This window comes from Oreochromis niloticus, linkage group LG18, assembly GCF_001858045.2.
Source record: "Oreochromis niloticus isolate F11D_XX linkage group LG18, O_niloticus_UMD_NMBU, whole genome shotgun sequence".
NCBI lineage: Eukaryota > Metazoa > Chordata > Actinopteri > Cichliformes > Cichlidae > Oreochromis > Oreochromis niloticus.
The window spans coordinates 8205586-8225562 of NC_031982.2; the positions used below are offsets into that span (position 1 = coordinate 8205586).

At 42.2% G+C, this 19977-nt stretch overlaps 2 protein-coding genes across 2 annotated transcripts; one reads left to right on the top strand and one right to left on the bottom strand.

Annotated features, from left to right (window-relative positions):
- The first annotated feature begins 306 nt into the window (after positions 1 to 306).
- anxa13l (annexin A13, like) lies at positions 307 to 7972 on the top strand. Its single transcript, XM_003453284.5, has 11 exons — positions 307 to 470; positions 1114 to 1189; positions 3327 to 3421; positions 3506 to 3676; positions 3898 to 3931; positions 4157 to 4236; positions 4649 to 4717; positions 6168 to 6269; positions 6399 to 6474; positions 6556 to 6668; positions 6788 to 7972. The coding sequence occupies exons 1-11, from the start codon at positions 456 to 458 to the stop codon at positions 6905 to 6907; spliced, it is 951 nt and encodes a 316-aa protein (XP_003453332.1). The 5' UTR covers positions 307 to 455; the 3' UTR covers positions 6908 to 7972.
- Positions 7973 to 12107: 4135 nt separating this feature from the next.
- si:ch211-252f13.5 (uncharacterized) lies at positions 12108 to 18050 on the bottom strand. The gene is made up of 6 exons (XM_005458120.3): positions 16912 to 18050; positions 16601 to 16806; positions 16175 to 16345; positions 15600 to 15752; positions 14851 to 14917; positions 12108 to 14676 (listed from the first exon to the last, which is right to left on the bottom strand). The coding sequence occupies exons 1-6, from the start codon at positions 17573 to 17575 to the stop codon at positions 13121 to 13123; spliced, it is 2817 nt and encodes a 938-aa protein (XP_005458177.1). The 5' UTR covers positions 17576 to 18050; the 3' UTR covers positions 12108 to 13120.
- Between the last annotated feature and the right edge of the window lie 1927 nt (positions 18051 to 19977).

Sequence of the window (19977 nt, forward strand, 5' to 3'; positions counted from 1 at the left end):
AACTTGGTATCATAAGAGCTGTATTTCCACTGAGGTGTGAGCATGTTAATGCTCTTTGGTACCGGGACAGTATTTAATATTGTATCACACACTATAAGCTAGTAAGTTTTTGAAATATCTTGATGTACTGTTAAATGCAGTGGTGTTGTAGTGCAATGTTAGCCTCTGAAAGAGTTACTGGTTACAGATTAAATACATAATAAGAATTAAAGAAAAAGAACCGGTGCGGTAAGTTGAAGGTTAACCGGGAGGTTACCTCCAGCAGCAGCGCCCTGTTTCATCCTAATTCAATGAGCCGCGGTGACGTCATCGCTGCAGCACCGGACAGGGCTGCGTCCCTGCAGGAACAGCAAGTCCTCTTTGACACGCGTCACATCAGCTCCACAGCAGCACAACATCAGGACGCTCCACATCCAGCTTCAGCTCGATCATAGCTACAAGACGTGCGTGAGGACATGGGCAACGTGCAGGTAAGAGGTCATCTATAACTAATGACAAAAGCTCAGCTGAGTTGATACGCAGTTATTTAAATGTATTAGAAGAGTGCTTAAAAGTTTGAGGTTAGGATGAATATTGAAGATCCAAACTCTGAAAGCAGAGACGCTGAGCTACAGTCTCACTGAGTACCGCAGACAGCGTCACTTTTATTATTTTCTTCAGTTTTGTTGTGTTTGTGCGGCCTGTGGTGTGTAAAGACAGACAGAGCTGGCGCAGTTAACTTGAGCAAGGGAGTGTGTCCTGCCAGGCCCAGGGGGAAAAAAGGCATTTCTGTAAGATCAGATCAATAAGGCCGCATTGTATTAGACCAAGGGTGGGCGAGGAGAGGAGGCTGCTGCTGCTGCTGCTGCCCCATGACTCAGCGATCACACACAGGCAGCACCCTTTTCTCCGCAGGAGCCTGAATGTAACACCATATTAACTCCTTTCTACGACCTCACCCTTTCATCTGCGTGGAGAAGGTTACAGTTGTAGTTAAATACCAGCACTTTTCTAATGTAACATTATGAGCCAGTCTTATTGATTGATTGATTACCTGTTGTGGCTGCTTTAGATGAACTGTGAATGAATTTATCACTAAGAATATTCAATATTTTCTGCGATTGTGTTCTCCAGCCCACTATAGTCCCATGTGAGGACTTTGATGTGACAGCAGATATAAAAGCTATTCGAAAAGCCTGTAAAGGTTTAGGTAAGTACATACGAGTTTATTGTTTTAACTCCTATGTCAGGAAATGTATATTAGGTTATGCTGTTGTCATGTGAAGACTCTCTTTGTGTGTTTGATCATGATTATGATTATTGCCGTTTAGTAAGGTCATAATAGAGCCTCTAATTTAACTGATATTAAAGCATTTGTAAAAGGTGGGGATTTGTTTTTTTATGACTAAAAGTTTTCAGACTAATAACAGCCGTTATTAGTCTGAAAACTAAGCACTCAGAAAAATCAAAAGTATTACATTTTATGTGTTGCAGAGAGTTAATTTCAACACTTGCTAAGTTTGATGTAACTACAGTACGAGGCGTACTCCTCTGAGAACTGGTGTTGGTACAGAAAGGCAAATGTCATAGTCTGCAAAGATCTTTATGCAGTGGTACTTTCACAAGATAGGTGGGTGTCGGTTTCAAAGCCTGCCTCTCACACAGCGTGGACACAAGCTTCAGTCAGTTGTGTTACTAAATCCTCACTGGCATTATCTGCTACCTGCTCACTGGAGTTGTTGTTCTTCTCACCAAGCCTGCAGTTCCCCACAGCTTACAATTGCTGTTGTGAACAGTGACGTTACACAATGCATCAGAGTATTTGCACAGCTAATAACCTCCCCTGTTGATGTGTATGTTTAGTTCTGTTATGAAACAGCATTTACAGGGATTATGTGGTATTTGAGGTAAATTATATCAGAATCCATATCTCAGGTACGTTGGTTGAGTACATCTTCAAACTGTTGTTGTTTTTTTTTAACTGGACCTCTTTTGTTCATTTCCAGATCTCTATTTTTTTCTTCTTTTTTTCTAGGACTCTAGTAGAGCAGCTTCAGATTTTCAATTCAATTCAATTTTTATTGATTGTTATTCGTATTGGGCATTGGTGCAGCCCCTCAGTTTTAGCTCCTCATCCTTTATGACCACCCTCCTTATAATCCAACTCTAATGATTGGCTTGCCCTTGTAAAGCAGAAGGTTTGAGCATCAGGTGGGTGGGGCTTCTGTGCTTACAGCCAGTGCTGTGTGCCTCACATGACCACATCAGGGATATCTGCTCTCAGTGGCATCACAGTGACCCAAAAGTAAGATTGTTTGAAGCAGTCTGAAACCTGATCTTTTGGCTCACTGGGATAACTTACACATTTTCTCATGTCATTATTTGAAACATTGCCATGCTTATTATGACATTAACACTGGGATTTACATGACAGAAAATAAAGAAACTGAAAGCTGTTTTCAGTGGCTCCGTTATTCACAAGTGCTCATCCCAGCAGGTCACTCTGCATGTTGGATATTAACAGCAGATGCCTCTTGCTGGGATTAAACAGGGAAACTTTTACATGTGAGGCAAATGTGTAAACCACCAGATAAACTAAATAAAACTTGCTTATTTCAATAAAATCCAAACTGAAATAAGCAAACCCTCTCTAGAAAATACAGATTTATAATAAGTGTGGCAGAAGCGGATTTAGGGTTAATAAAATATCCACTTGGAGAGTTCAATACTAATCAAAATGTTACATCCTCTATAGTGTTAGCAGCCAGCACAGTGACGCAACGCTTAGCACTGTTGTCTCACAGCAAACCAGACTTCCTGGTTGAGTGTTAAATGGTCTGATTCTTATATAGCACTTTTCTACTCTCCCAGAGTACACAAAGCACTATACAACATGCCACATTCACTTTCTTCTAAGCTTTTTAAGGCTTCCTAACTAACATTCATACTCCAATGGATGCATCAGAGAGCAACTTGGGGTTAGTATGTTAGCCCAAGGATACTTGGCATGCCGACTGGTTGAGCCAGGGATCGAACCACTAACCACTAATCAGTAGATGACCTGCTTGACCTCCTGAGCTACAGCCACCCCAAGAGTTGATGCAAGTGCTTAGAACAGCGTCTTTGCTGTGTGTGTATATCTGCACTTCTATGTCTGCTCTTTATCCCAATGTTTAAGAGAAGGATATTCATCTGAAAGTCCTTTAACAGAAACAAAAAGGTCTGTCCTGGTGACTTCAGTCACTGTGATGTTATCAGCCCAGTAATAGTCTAACGTTGCTGTGATAATAAAGCCATTTGAATTGCTAAGTCAATCCTTCAGGTCTGTTCTGCTGTATTTTCTCCAGGCACAGATGAAGAGGCCATTATCCAGATTCTGGCCAATCGCTCTGCAGCTCAGCGTGTGGAGATCAAACAGGCCTACTTTGAAAAATATGATGATGTACGTACCTGTCTCTTTCTGGATGTTACACACACACACACACACAGAATAACTGCAAATCATGTGACCTATGTATTTCCTCAGGAGTTAGAGGAGGTCCTGAAGAAGGAACTAACGGGTAGTTTTGAGAAAGCCGCCATGGCTATGTTGGACCCTCCTCACCTTTACTTCGCCAAAGAGCTGAGGAAGGCCATGAAGGGGGCGGGCACGGATGAAGCCGTGCTCGTCGAGATCTTGTGCACAGCGACGAATCAGGTCTGTGGATCGACGGTGCTGTGGATAAACGGTGTTCTGGTGCAGTGTGTTTTTATTAGAGCTGACAGTTAAATCACAATGGTGACAAAGTAAAGGCAACAGTGCTGCATTTTGTCTTCAGAATACATAAGAAGATGTGACATGAGGAAGATAAAACAGATGCTCTAAGATGTGAGAAAAACAGAAACATCATCTTAACGCTGTCTTTTTTCACCCAACAGGACATCTTGAGCTACAAGAAGGCATATGCCCAGGGTAACGTTTCCTCTGAGTCATCTAAGGGTGTTCCTTTCCTTTCGTACTGGAAAGTATGGCTGGTTAACTAATGCACGGAATACCAATGTTATAATTTGATCCGGGTGTAGTGACGTGTGTTTTCCACGTTTTCTTTCCAGAAGTGCTGTCTGACTTTATCCACATTTAGATCACATTACAAAATCTGTTGTTGCACGGACTTCACATTGCACACTTCCCTTACAGTGAACGAGCGTGACCTGGAGGCAGATATCGAGGATGATACCAGTGGAGATGTGAGGAACCTCCTAATTTCACTGCTGCAGGTACAAAAAAGGTTCCAACCAGGAAATGCATTGTCTTTTGCACTGTTTCTGAAATCTCTGAGCTTCGCAGACAAATGGAAGCTTTTCTCCTTGGTTATAGCTCGAAGAATTGTTCTCTATGCCGTGACTCACCCACTGAGACATTCATTAGATTGTTAGGCACGCTTCCCTCTCCAGCTTTTTCAGGGCCCCCACCCTCTCCTGCTTCCCCTCTGTTTTCCTTTTCCCCCAGAAAAAATGACAAACATGAAGTGACTCAAGTTCTACAGCAATGCCAATCCAAAGAGCTCGGTGGCTTTCAGTTTATCCACTTAATCTGGAGCACATTATTGTTATCTCATTAAGTTCTTGTCCCTCATCTTTCATTTTAAACCCCTCCTAATTTCTTATCCTCCAATCTCTTTGTCTACAGGCAAGCAGAGACGAGGGCTATGAGGTGGACGAGGATTTAGCTGAACAAGATGCTGCATCTCTGTTTGAGGTGCGTGTTGAATTTTTTTCATATCAAAGCCCATAACACAGGTTGCCCTTTTAATCACACTGATGTAGTTTAATGTCGGTAAGCGGATGCCTGATTTAGATGCATAAGCATGTAATCACAGAATCCCACATATTATTCAGTTAGAGTTTATGCAGTGTTTTAAAGAATAGACGCCGACTACAGATGTCGGTTGAGCAGTCCACCACCCCAGACGGAAGCATCTCAGTGTTGTTTTAGTAAAGATTCTAGAGGAATGTCTCAAAAATGTGACTAAATAACTTATTAAATAGGAAAACTAATGTACTTAGTAAATTTTACAATGCTAATGCATTAGGCTGCATGATAAATATTATCCCAGTTTCTCTTTAGCCACAGACAGTATAAAACCAGTGGTTAGTCACATTATCAAGACTTGACCTTTTTCACCCTCTCTTTATGATTTGAGTCTTGGAAATGTGTTTAAATGTGTTATAGGCTATGGAAACAAATATCAATCTCATCGCGCTAGCATTGATCCAATACCAATACCAGCGTTGGTTTAGATAGTATCAATATTTAGAATTATCTGCCCAATAGGAAAACAGTGCATGTCTTGCTTTGCCTCTCCAAAGCGTGAAATGGACAGGCATAAGTTAAGTTACACGCTTAAGTTGCAGTACCAGCAGGTAATATATTTAAAGCCAAAAAGTCATAATAAAAGGAAAGTATGAAGACATTCCAGCCTCCTTCTATACCAGAAATGATTAAGCCATATGGCTAATATATATTTACATGTAAATGTGTCAATAATGTCTCGTTAAACACTTTTCCACGATTGTTTTCTTGTTGGCTTGAAATAAAATTTCTCCTTCTGCTCGTACGGCAACTTACATACGCACGGTGGTCCGGCGCGTTTATTACACACAAGCGTTGCCGTGATACTGGGTTACACAGAGCTACTAACATGGCTCGACAGAGTCTAACACATAAATAGCTTTTATAGTCATTCTAATATACACATGTTACCACTGTCAACTTACTCTTGTCCCCCATCTGAGCAAATTAACATATGTTCTCATTTCTTACGTAACTGATGACTGAAAGTGTCAAAGATTTATGTTGATGCTAGCACGGTGGTTAGCACTGTTTCCTCACAGCACGACAGCCCTGTGTCTTCCTCACATGAACCAAAGACATGCAGTTAGTGGGGTTAGGTTAACTGGTGATTCTAAATTACCCATAAGTGTGAATGTGAGTGCAAATGGTTGTCTATCTCTATGTGTTAACCCTGCGACAGACTGGCGACCTGTCCAGGGTGTACCCCGCCTCTCGCCCTGTGACAGCTGGGATAGGCTCCATCCAGAATTGGATAAGCGGAAGAAAATAGATCAATTTATGTTGCTTAAAAACACTGAGGGATAATCCATATTCTTAGAAATGTTGTATTTTGTCTTCTATTTGTTCTCATCAGGCAGGAGAAGGCAGGTTTGGCACAGACGAGTCCACCTTCACCTACATCCTGACACACAGGAACTACCTGCAGCTTCAGGCCACGTTCAAAGCCTATGAGGCGGTATGTACTATATTCAATCGTTGCGCGTTTTCTTTTTTTGCTGTTTTTAACTCATTTATTCATTCGTTTGTCATTTCACTCACTCCTTATTGTTGTTATCAGGTCTCATGTTAACCAGCTGTCTTGCAGCTTTCAGGAACAGACATTTTGGACACCATTGACTCTGAGGCCACGGGGACACTTAAGGACTGCTACATTACTCTCGGTACGCAAAACCACAGGCATTCAGAAGTCAATGAAATATCTTTGTTTTTTCAGTAACTCTGTGTTTGTGTGTTATTTTTAGTAAGGTGCGCTAAGAACCCACAGCTGTATTTTGCTCGGCGCCTTAACGCTGCCATGAAGGGACTGGGCACCGATGAGGACACACTGATTCGTATCATCGTAGGCCGCTCTGAGGCAAGTGTGTGTCTCTGTGTGTGTGAGTCTATGGCCTAGTGTGTAAGTGTAAGTATACCCTCGATAAGGTCTGAGAGTCTAAAAGTGTGTGACATCCTCTTTATTGCGCCAACCCACAGATTGACCTGGACACGGTGAAGGACATGTACCTGGAGAAGTACGACGTAACCCTGAAAGATGCGCTGGATTCTGAGTGCGGTGGAGACTTCAAGCGCCTCCTCATTGAGATCCTGCACTAAAACACTTTCCTCCCACTCCTTCCTTAGTTAACCACAGTGAAACATAACACACTCACACTTTCCCTTCTTTACCAGTTTCTCTCATCCACTCTCTAAATCCATCCCATTTCCTCTCTTTCTCACTCTGTCAGTTCTCTTTACAGCATGGACCAAAAACAACTCAATCGTTACAATATTATAGTCTCTAAATACACACTTTGTTGCAAAGATCATTAAAACTGGAGAATTTCCTTACCGTTATAGCCCAATATAGTTAAGATGCATTGAATATTTATTTGACTGAATTATAGCAGCATTATGGAACTTACACACAACAAGTGCACTGGAACATAGTGAAGCTCGTGTCTTTATCCATATCATAATATCATCAAGCAGCATCTTAATTTCAAGCATATCTGAAAGCTGCAAACTTTAAGGAGCTACTGTTGCTGCTGCTATGTATAGCATACAGCTTCCTGTGATATGTCACTTTATTTATTTGACTAAAAGATGCCTTTCTTAATATTAAAGCAATGCAATTTACTTTCTGCTGCAGCACCCTCCACTTAAGTGCCGATTCTTCACATCTGAACTCTTGTATCTGAATGCACTGTTAATCATGTGTTACAGTATTGCCAAAGCCCTGAATGTTTCAAAGTATACAGTACTAGGTTTTTGTAGTCACGTCCCTAAATGTTACATGGGATTTTTAACCTTTCACAGTTTTTCTTGTCTCACATTTATACACATCGGACTTCTTTCTGTTTTCATTCAGTAAACTAAACTCACCGCACAGAAGGACAGGTGATCGTCAAAAAATTGAACGAGACGTTGTTTTGTAACCCCTGAAGTGCAGTCCCCTTAATAGTTGTCACAGTGTCTGTATTCAGGTATATACAGTAATTTAACCTGACTGATTAAATAGTGACAGAATATACTGTTGTTGTGTCATCATACAGCAAATTAACTAGCAAACAGTTCATTACATGGAGTAAGTAATCATTACTTTATTGCAATGTAAGTTTAAACATGGTATGCATACACAGAATATTAAGTGATAATAAATTTTAACTGTAACACCAAAAATATTTGATATTTTCTTTATTTCCTGCAGAGAGCAGTGTTGCATCACTTGTATTCGCTTCCTTTTAGGAAACTGGCGTCAGAGGAAATCATAGTGAAATTAATGGTAATGTTTAGCCCCTGATTATAATGTACTTTGTATGACAAATCTAATAAATAGTTCTTTAATGATCCACTTTCCATATTTGGGCTTTAACGTTTATCCTGATTTGGAGATCATTTAAGAGTTTATGTGTGCGTGGTGTATAAAAAGTCACACAAAAGTTGGATTTTACAGCATACACCTTTTAAACAGCGGGACCTTCTTCCGAGCACAGAAACTGTGAGTGGATTGTGGGGATAAAAAAGTTCAAAACAAGTGAGAACTGCTTCCAGATGCAGGGACACAACGAGGGGACGATTTTTCACTTTTCTTCCCCTCGCTTTAGTTTCTTTCTTTCTGTATCGCTCTCCTTTTTCCTGTCTTGATGTGAAGTTTCTTTCAGTATCAGGGTAAAGTTTAGAGTGCACCTGCTTTGTGCACATTTTTGCTACCTCTTCGTCTGCAGTCTGCGCACCATATGTCGACCACTTTACCATCCACCTCGTGCTACACTCGGGGTCTGGCAGGCCATTTATCTGTCTGCCTGAGGTTTGTGTACTCGCCACAGAAAAGCACAAAGGTGGAGGTTTGTTTTCCATGCATGCATGTATAGACATAAGCTTGATGTGCAAAGCATTTTGAAATATTGTAATTTTTTTAGGGAAAGCGATCCTATTGCAACATTTTTCAATGAGGGACTGTTGGGAAATTACTGGTGCTGGTTGTTGTGGTAGGGGAAGTGTGATGGTGGGTGGGATGTAGGCTGAAAGTCACATTTATGAGTGAACTAAAACATTAAAATTTTCAGATATTTTAGCCATAAAATTAAACATTTATACTTTTTATTATATCTCTTTATTTTCTCACTCTCTTCTGTCTCTGTTCATATTTCTGCAGTCCCTAAATAAATGTGTTGTTAGTTAGTGTAATGGCATTTATTTCCTGTCCTTTCATATTCTGAAAGCCCGGAAAATTGATAATACCAAAACAAATTATGGTTATATAATAAAGTCTCCGTGCAAAATCATGTACTGCCCAATGACACATCCATACCTAGCTGCCACACTCCTGCTTGCTCTATCATCCATCTGTAATCTATTATCCACAGTGCTAATGTTCTTAGCCAAGCTAGACGCAGCTCCACTGTCTACTGCAGTGCCCTGACCTTTATCTTCTTCAGCCCACCGTAACTCATCCAGGCAGTCACCCATCAGCCTGCGGGTGGTTTCAATTTGTCCCAAGACATACTCTCCTTCTGTTATGTTAGCCTACGGATACCTGCTTCTTCTCTTTGGCCTCCCAGCTAGGATTTTGACAGAAGCTGTGCATGAACTTTTCATTTTTCAGGTTTATTCGTTTCTGGTGAAGAAAACACCGATCCCCTGTGAGTCTTGATTTAATGAATAATCTATAGCACACATAACCTGAGGGTCATGACTTCAAAGAGCGAAATAATAACATCAAGCGGTCTATCGGATTTTATAGAGCATATGCCCAGGATCGTTATGCGCTTTTTTGATGTTGTGCCAAAGAAGTGCAGCACTCTGGGACTGAGGGTCATTGGTGGAAGTGAATAGGAAATCCATTAGGAGGTTAACTACCCGGCTAATATAATTTCAACTGTTTAAATTCATGATAAAGATCCACTGTTCTTAGATGTGTAATAGGAAACACATGGCAACTTCCACTCAGAGCAAACATGTTTTGCATTCAGTCGCCACATCTCAGACTGAAGCATGTAAAGCTCTTGATAAGACTAGTGCATGCAAGAATATAAAAAACCCTATATGCACTCACAAGACAATTTATTAGGTACACTTTGTACCAAAGGTCGCCTTTCTTGCCTTCAGAAGTGTGTCGAATTTCTTTGTGGCATAATTTCCACAAGTTCCTGGAAACATTCCTCAAAACTTTTGTCCATATTCAAGGTGATTTTGATACATTGTCACTGACAACAAGTTTGTGATTTTTTTTTTTAGTTTTGATGTGTTATCATGCTGTAAACTCCTATCAGACTATAGTTACACTGTGGTCACTGTGGTATCCTCCACACCATTCCACCACCACCAGCCTGACTCACAGACATCATAGATACAAGGCAGGATGGATCCCTGCTATCATGTTGTGTACGCAAAATTCTGACCCGGCCATCTAAATACTTCAGCAGAAATCGAAACTCATCAGACCAGGCAATGTTTTTCCAGTTTTCCATTGTCCAGTGCTGGTGACCTGTGGAAAACTGTAGCTTCAGTTTCCTGTTTTGACCTGATAGGACCGTCATCCAGCGTGACCCTTTGCTGCTTTAGCTCACCTCCTTCAAGGTTCAATATATATCCACCAGTGATTTACAACTTCCTTGATATTTTCTCTGTATTGAAACTATTTCTGTAAACCCTAGACATGTTTTGTTGGGGGGGGGGGGTCACAGCAGAAAGTTTAAGAGCAGTAAACGTTAAAAAAACAATAGAATAGGATAAGATCAAATAGAATAACATACTATACAACAAGAATAAAATACTATATACAATAGAATAAAGCACTATACAAAATAGAATAAAATGCTTTGTTATAGTAGGAAAAATTGCACTTGGTAATATTGCACATCAGGGAGACAGTTACAATTGTGTATGGGATGTGTGTGTGTCTGTTTGCACATGTGTGGTCATCTGCAGTAACCATGTTGTGGAGTCTGACAACAGATGGAAGGAAAGACCTGCAAAATCTCTCCGTCCCACATCGTGGGTGCTGCAGCCTGCCACTGAAGGAGCTGCTCAGTGCTGTCAGAGTCTCCTGCATGGGGTGGGAGATGTTGTCCAACAGAGATGACAGCTTAGCCACCATTCTCCTGTCACTCACCACCTCCACTGGGTCCAGAGGGGATCCTAGAACAGAGCTGGCCCTGCCGATCAGCCTGTTCAGTCTCTTCCTGTCCCCAGCAGAGATGCTGCCACCCCAGCAGACCACACCGTAAAAGATGGCTGAGGCCACCACAGAGTCATACACTGCAAAAACTCAAAATTTTACCAAGTGTATTTGTCTAATTTCTAGTAAAAATATCTCATCACACTTAAAATAAGACACAATCAGCTACAGAGTAACATTTCAGTGAGATATAGGAACTTGTTTTTAGACAGTACATCTTGGATCTGGAGAATTTTCACTTGTTCCATTGGCAGATTTTTCACTTATGTCAAGCAAAAATATCTTGTATTAAGTTAAATTAGACAAATATACTTGGTAAGATTTTGAGTTTTTGCAGAAGGTCTTCAGGAGTGGGCCCTTCACTCCAAAAGACCTGAGTCTCCGCAGCAGGTACAGCCTGCTCTGTCCTTTACTGTAGAGGGCGTCTGAATTGTGAGTTCAGTCCAGTTTATTGTTCACATGAACACCAAGGTACCTGTAGCTGTCCACTATCAATGTAAATACACTGGATGTTTAGTGGTTGGAGTGGAGGATATTTGTGCCTGCGGAAGTCTATCACCAGCTCCAGCTCCACCAGTCAGTGCTCCCTGTTGTCCCCATCAGTGATGAGGCCAATTATTGCAGAGTTGTCAGAGAACCTCTGCAGGAAGCACTGGGTGGAGTTGTGGGAGAAGTCTGCAGTGTAGATGGTGAAGAGGAACGGAGCCAGAACCGTTCCCTGTGGGGCCCCCGTACTGCAGACGACCCTGTCCGACACACAGCCCTGAGTCCTCACATAGTGGTCGGTCGGTGAGGTAGTCCAGTATCCATGTTGTGAGGTGATGGTCCACTCCTGTGTTCTCTAGGATGTCTAGGGGCCTAAATGTATGAGTTAGTGCCATCTGAGTGGCTGCATTCCCAGTGCAATCCCAGTGTTTGTGTTGTGTCAGTTTTTGCTGGCTAACATTAGCTACCATTAGCTATTGCTATTACCATGTGATGTTGTAAAAGTAAATCCCAAAGTGTGCTAAAAAAAAGCTTTGTTATTAAGAATAAAAAGTTGTAATTTAAAGGAACCAAACGTTCTTCTTTCAAACTTTATCTCACTTTAAATGACTTTACTTCATGCCAAACAAAGTTTGCAATAAAGAAAAATCCAGTACAACAAAGGTGATTTTATTGGATTAACAAGAAAACATCAAATATACACTTCATTACAGTTCAGTTAAGATTAAACGCCAGTACATTATTTAAAATATTTAGTTTCAACAAGGCTTAGTGACTTTAAGTCCATAATATGCACAAAGTGGTCATTAAACAAAGCATGCAGTAGATATTTAGCCATTTAGAAAATGGCGGCTAACATGAAACACATGCTCTTGGTAAAAACTCCTGAATGAGAATCAGTGCCAGCAGAAAATGCTGTAGTCACTGGCAGGATCTAAAACTCCTTTGGCGTCAACAGAGTAAACTGAATTATATAAATAAAAAACAGACAAATGGGAAACGTGAAAAACTGGAACTAAAAAAAGAAGAACTGGAGAATGAGAAATTATCACATGAATACAGTTGTTTTGTGCTATCATATGTAGAAATCATGACACAATATTAATAGTTATATAAATATAGCTAATGAATAATGTTACATTTAAATACACTACAGTCCACATTTAGCATTTTTAAAAGACATTTTCTTTTAAACTCAAACCAAAATCAAGGGATAAATTCAGGTTTGGAAAGCACGGTTAACTCTGACCTAAAATAATAATAAGCAAAAAGACTGGCACTGCTCTGACGTCTGCAAGTTAAGCAAAAGTCAGTTAGCTTAGCTTAGCACAAAGCCTGGGAGTCTAGCTACACAACACTGCATAAGAATCACAAAGTGTTGATTTTTTAATTGGTCATTTTTTACATTAAACAAATGAATTAGGTTTAAAGGTGCTCACAGATTACTTGTGGACAATCTTAGAAGCTATTTCCACAAGTTTACAATGTCAGACTAAGCTAACAAGCTACTGGTTAATGCTTCTCTATTAAAACAGATGAAAGTGGTGTCAATCTTCCTTTGTAACTCTCTGGAAAGTGAATAAGTCTCCAAAAAGTCAAATCGTTACTTTCACGGTTTGATTTTTGACCATAAGAAGAAACATCATACTATCTGGCTTTCATTATGATGCCACCCAGAGGACAGATACCCCACTTCCTGTTTGATGGCTGATCTGGTTTACTCGTCCACGCACACAGTCTAGTATAAAGAAAACCGCAGTGCCGTTGTGAACCTGGAAGGACGCTCGCAGACTCACACTGGCCCACTGGCTGCCCTCAGACATCTGGCCAGCTACCTGCTGGGCAACAGGGATAGGCCTCGATCCCTCTCCTGAACCCTCTAAATCACTTCGTCTGAGCAGAGTCACCTTGACCAAACTGCAGGAGTGAATGAGTTTGAGATCCAGAGCAACACTGACTGTACCGCCCTCTCTGAATACAAAATCTCGTCTGTGATCTGCGGATCCCTTCACCAGCAGCTCCATTTGGGTCACTTGAGGACTGGTCTGGTGGAAGAACAATGGCTTGTTACGAACTGCTCCAGAGAGAAGGCCGGTGTTAGCCACAGAGGCAGAAAGAGATGAAGAAATGGCAGCGGGAACCCAAACCAAACTGAGAATACTGATACCCGTTTCGTCACCAAAGAAGCGAACGTTGCACTGCGCAGGAGAGAGAATCTCAAAACCCAGTGTGTCTCCCGGGCCAACTTGAGCTGCTCCAGACAGTGCTATTGATGTGTCTCGGTAATGGACACCTGGTTTAAAGGCACGGAGCAGCTCCATGCTGGTTCCATTACGGTTGAGGTATGCCAGAATTTGGAAGCCCTCACTCACGCATGCCTGGCCCATCGAGTACAATGCCTGCTGGAATACAAAACGCACAGTGCCACTCTCTGCAAACCGGATCCCGCGACCATCATGAGTAAGTCCTACTACATAAGGGTCAGAGGTGGAGGTGGTACGGAAGACTGGGCGATAGTTTGTGTGGTAATGTGCAGAGACCATTGCCTGTGCTGTCATGGCAACCGCACCGGTGTCATGCGAGAGCCAGAGGAGGCTGAGTGGGGCAACGGAGGGGTCGAACAGCTGCAGACCTTCAGTGCTTTGGTTACAGTGGTGGGTGGCACTCCGGAGGAAGAGGGATATGATGTGACCTGGGGCGACCTCTGCTACCCCACTGATGCTAACACCTTGGAGCGACCTACCCTCCCGCTGCTCCACACGAACCCCACTGAGGTCACGACCTTCAGAGCCGGCTGTGTTGTTCATGCGCAGACACACTTGGATGAAGCTGCGGCAACCATGGGTCACTGAGAGATTCTCATCCAGCCATATGAGACCATGCTGCCTCAGAACCAGCTGCCCGCTCTCAGTGGATACCAGATCATCGCCTCTTCCCTGTATGTGAAGCTGCACACCGAGGAAGGCTTGAGCCAGCATGTGTCCTTTTTCCCCCTGCAGAGTCACATCTCCAGACCAGGACTGAGAGAGGGCACTGTGGCCGGCAGCATGGCCAGAGCAGACAGTGTCTGTGGTAAAAGTGCAAGGAGAAACCACCGTGTCTCCATCACACTCATTGCAGGCTTGACACTCATCCATCTCTGAGTTGAAGAAGTAGCCGTGGCCGCACATTCCTGAAAGTGCTTCTCGCTCTGTCATGTCCTGGCATCTGAATCCACCTGGTAAGCACAAATTAAGAAAAGAACAAACAATTCTTCTCAGACATGGATATAATGTTTGACTAAACTATTAAAAGCACTATTTATGATAATAAATAATACATAAGTTGTGCGGCAAATGAAGAAGCACTGACATAACAAAAATATTCAAATAATTAAAACAATTCAAAGCACCTGGAGTGTTGAGACACTTCTGTTGACCTCCGCACAGATCAGCTATTTCAAGACATTCATCTCTGTCCTGTAACAAACAAATGGAAACTTTCAGTTTGGAAGGTAGGGTCAAGAGATGGGTTGCAAAGTAGCATGCAGATACTGCAACAACTCCAGGCAAGCACTGAAAAAGTACTGAACCAAAAGGCCTACTGCTTCTAATATGGTCCACTGGTAAAAAAAAATGTTTTCCTTTGCTTTGACAAAACTTATGATAAACCTTTTTACTGTAAGGCTCATAAACCTTACAATAAAACACTTTTTCCCGCAAGTGCATAAAGTTCTAAATGAATCAACTAAACTTCAGTCAAAAGAAGATTGCCATTTCCAGCTGCTATTGTTTATATTCAGATACAAGTGACAACAGATATGGTATGATAAGATAGGACATTTTAAGTATAAAAAGGACCTGGGGATTATATGGTTTGCAAAGTGTCTTGTAGTGGCAGCAGCAACTTTAGCCAGGCTAAAGCAGCTTAACTAGTCGACTCTGTATGAAATTTTCCAATATGAATGCACAAAAACACATCAGCGTAGCCATCAGTTGATTTTGTCTGATTTAGATAAACTTTCAGCAGCTGTTGCACAGGGATTCGGGACTAAGCTTCACTTGGTGGCCTGACTGATCTGATCTTATGTTAAATTTTTGTCCAGCTGATTTGTCACCGCTGTCCTGTATGTGGTTAAAAGACATGCTAACACATGCTAACCTGGCAGATCCTGTCTGCGTGTACTGAACACTGGGCGACCAGGAAGAATCCGGCAGGACAGACGGTGCACTTCTCACAGCGAGGACGACCACTGCTGTGGCCACAGTACTCATCAGGGCCACAACTGCCACAGGTCAAAAGGGGCCGACCCACCTAATGGCATTAATCGCAATGATACTTAGAACCATGGTAGTCAAATATAATATTTTGATATTAGAACGCTTGACATAATGTTCACATAATGCACTCCAGTTAAAGTAATATGTTGATGTTAAAGTTAATGAACAAAAAATGAGTATTTTTATTTTGTATTCAGTGATAACAAGTGATATTTTAAGCATAAAAACAGGAAGGTGAGATTGATATGGGTTGCAAAGTGGCTTGCAAAGGCAGCCACAAGTTTATGCAGGCTACAGCAGCTTAACGAGCCCAAAATGGTCAGTTATGAATAGAAGTACACTCAGATTTGCTTTTTTAAGATTCTTCTATAGTGCAATTTATGCTTTATATGACAGTTAGATCTCTTACATCTCATCACTACTGTAAACACATTTCTAATTTAGCTTAAGGCTCACCTCCATCACAGTGGCCTCCATGTCCACTTTGTGCAAAGAGAGAGCCTGCTGTGCTTGGTGAGCTCTAACCCGCCCACTCAAGGTTTCCATGCGACTGTCCAGCTCCCCCTGGAGGTTCTGGAAAGATGTTTGTTTGATGCTGTCCATCAGTATGTTGTACTGAGCCTTTACCTGGAGGAAGAGAAAACCACTTCTATAACACTTTGGAATTGTCTTATTTCTTCACTTTGCTAGGAAATATTGTCCTTGTCTGATTCATAATGAAACTGATCTGTTTCAGGGAGTTGAGAAAAAGAATATAATTTCAGTAGATTAGGTGCTTTCTATGCACTTTTTTAAAACTTAAATACCGCCCCAAGACTATGGGGCTATCTACTACTATGGGACTACTGATATCTCCCTCATTATCAGTCACAGCAGCCTTACTTGCTCCATCTGCTCATACATCCTCCTCTGCTGGTCAAGTATTTCTCTCTGCTGGCTGACCAACGTTCCTTGCTGCTCACTGAGCAGCCTCTGTAGCTCCTTGACCTCGTTTTGTTGGCCCTTGAGGGCCTCGACGAACCTTTCCTGACTCTTAGACAGCTGCAACTGCAGGACTAGAGCATCCTCTGAGGGAACGTCATTGTTCCCTGTAGTAAACAAAGAAACCTGTTACATAGCAACTGAAGTGATTATCATTTTTAGTTTATTTCTCTTTGCATTTTCTGACCAATTGCTTGCAAACTGATACCCACCTGGTTTCATGTCACATGTCAGCTGAATCCATGCTCCACGTTGCGACCCCAGGTCTGGGAGCTCGTCCAGAAATTGTGCCGCTCTGTCCGTCACATGAACAGGTGACGAGCTTCTTCTCCCGTCGTCTCCTTGCGTGCTGCAGCCGTCGCCAACGCAAAGCTTACCGTTCCTCTGGCGCATCCGGGAGGGCAGTTTGCATCCAATGCCTTTGCACTCCCGCGTTGCGCTGTCATCACTCGTGGGGCGATGAGAGACAGTCGTCGGACAGGTGCCCCCGGCACAGCCAGGGTGGAACACCTCCGCCGTGATGGTCCTCGGGTTCGTCCTCCTGGTGCCATCCGTACCTGCCGCCTGCGTAAAGCCTCCGTGCTGAGGTTGGATGACTGTGTACGGTGCTAAGGGCGCGCTCTGTGCTTTGTGCTGACGGAAATGAGCGTCGTGTTGGTAAGTCGGATAGGTTTGTCCTTGCCTGGATTGTGCAGAGTGGTCAAGCTGCCGTCGGGACACGGATGTGTCCGTGCGCCCTTGGCACTGAGCTCCCACGCACGGTCTGCTCCAGTCGTGACCAGAAAAGCAGCGCGGTCCTCGGCAGATGTCCGATACACTCCCCGTGAAGAACAGAGTTGTGACAAAAAGTAAAAATATGAGAGAGATTCCTGCCATGTTGCAATCCTTAAAGGTAAAAATGTAAAAGATCCACGTATTAATGGGGGCCTCTCAGAGCATCAGAGCGTCCTTCAGACTTGTGGATACTGTTTGATCATCTCTTTAAGAAAATGTCCATCATATCAGTAACTGCAGGATCAGCAACTGCCAGTAAGAACCGTAAGCAACTGCGCACTCATGCAACTAGCCTCCATTGCGCACGGATTCAGACCCCTTTGCCCCTTCTGTGGATAGTTCGGTCTAGTCCACATGTGGCGCTCAATGCTTCTAATTGGCACCAGGTTTTGCTCCTAGTCTTAAATTAACCCGTAACTTTCCCGGACATACCACTCTGCCGAGTCACTCCATTCCTACTCAAGCAGCGCATATTTGGACTATCCCTGGGCTATTTTTATTCTCACACTTGGGATAGTCAGTCATAAGCACTTTTATACACATACAGTAGTGAGGTGGAGCCTCTAAAAGGAATTTCAGGGACTTTGTATACAGAATCTTTCACATGTAACTCTTTCTTTCTTCGCCCTTTACGATTAATTTGGATGACAGGATTAACCCTGTGGCTTTTTAACAAGCCCCGTCAGAATTAAAAACTTTAAATGGCATCAAAGCTTTGATCTCCTCTTTGGTTCTGGGCGTATGTGCTGACTTCTAAACACAACTCTGGTATATTACAAAGCTGGAGCCAAAACGGCCTCTCCTGTAAAATGTAAACTATATTACATTTTATTGCCACTCTCATTTCCCTTCTCTGACCCCACATGGCTTTGATTAAAGCTTTAACCCACATTAGAAGCACTTAAATGTTCCCCTCTCTTCTTATTTTCACAGCAAAATGGCATTCACTCTCTCATTCACACACCAAGGAAGCCTGTGTGTAGATCCACATTAGTTTCTTGTAAATCAACCAGAAGAAGAGGTTACAAACAGCCACACGATAGATGTCCTGAGCTGGCAATGCAGACATTCTCAAAAGGCTGTATAGAGGGCTTAAAGTGCAATTTGCACACACATATGCACAGTTGCCAGCTAATGTTGGTGGTGCAACACATAAATTACTCAGTTAAGCAAGTGTGAGACCACATGGGACTCTAAATATGGTGACAAGTATCAATAACGCTGAACGAAGGTTCACAGTGATAGTTGCAGAGTGTGTGTGTGTGGGGGGGGATTTTTCTTCTATTATCTGAAAAGCCTCAATACAAAATATTAAATACACTGCACTGCATTGTCTACAATCGCACCTCTGCACTAAGTTTGTGTGCATTTTATTTGTGATCATGCAAAAACAAAGCACCAAAGGAAAAAAAAGTACACCACATCTTAAAATGGCAGACAGATAAAGGAGAGATGTCATCCTGATGAATCATGTTTATTCTATGCATCTATTCCAGCAGCTCTTTCGCTTTCCTCTGCGCTTTGCTCGCTCACATTTCAAAGTTGTCGAATACGATTTTGTTGGAGGGCTTAAAGCTGTTTGCACCACTCCACTCCACTCCACTCCACTGCACCACTGTCCATAAACAATCTTTGGTAGAACTTTTTTCAACATCGTGCTGTTGTTCCCTTAAGTAAACATTAACATATGGCTGTGCAGCAGGGAGTCAGTACATTTAACATTTAATGACAAGAAACAGTTTCATCTTATCAAAACCACTTCGCATCAGGGAAAAGCTGAAACATGTGCACCACTCTCCTAAACTCAAAACAGCATTTTGTTTTATTGTAATCTGCAGGGGTTCTGTGTAGTCTATTGCACTGAATATAATAAATATAAGATCTGTTTTCATTCATATTTCAAAATGTTCTAATGCTGTGTGTGCGTTTTCTAAAAGACCTTTTGTTGTACAACATTTTCAAATGATTTCCCACCACGGCATCTTTTTATAATAACACATTATAGTGACGTATTATAAAATATTAATAATTATAATAATCTGTTCATGTATGTTATTTTTTAGTGATGATGTATGACAAGTAAAGCCTATAGAGGTGTAATCAACCTCATAAATATTATGTTGACCAAATGTAAAATGTAATAGAAAAATCACAGATAGCTCTTTCTGGGATAGTGGCGCGGCTGCCCCCCTGTTGGTCTTCCTTGGTCTCTTGTGTTCTGAGGGCCTCTGGATGTCTGGAGTTTTGATCTCCTCCATACCTGCTTCAGGCCCTGGAGGTCGGGGCTGTGGCCCCCCACACCCTCTAGCAGATCATTACATGAAGGAACCTTTTAAAAACAAGCGCGTTCATGCTCACAGGTGTACACACGGGTGATCACACACACAAACTACACCCTTTTTGGCTCCTACCTCAAAGCACACTGTGCGCTGTCGATCTCACGTGTTGCACCATAATGTTTAATATTTAGTATTTACTGTCATATTCCCATATATCATTGTGAT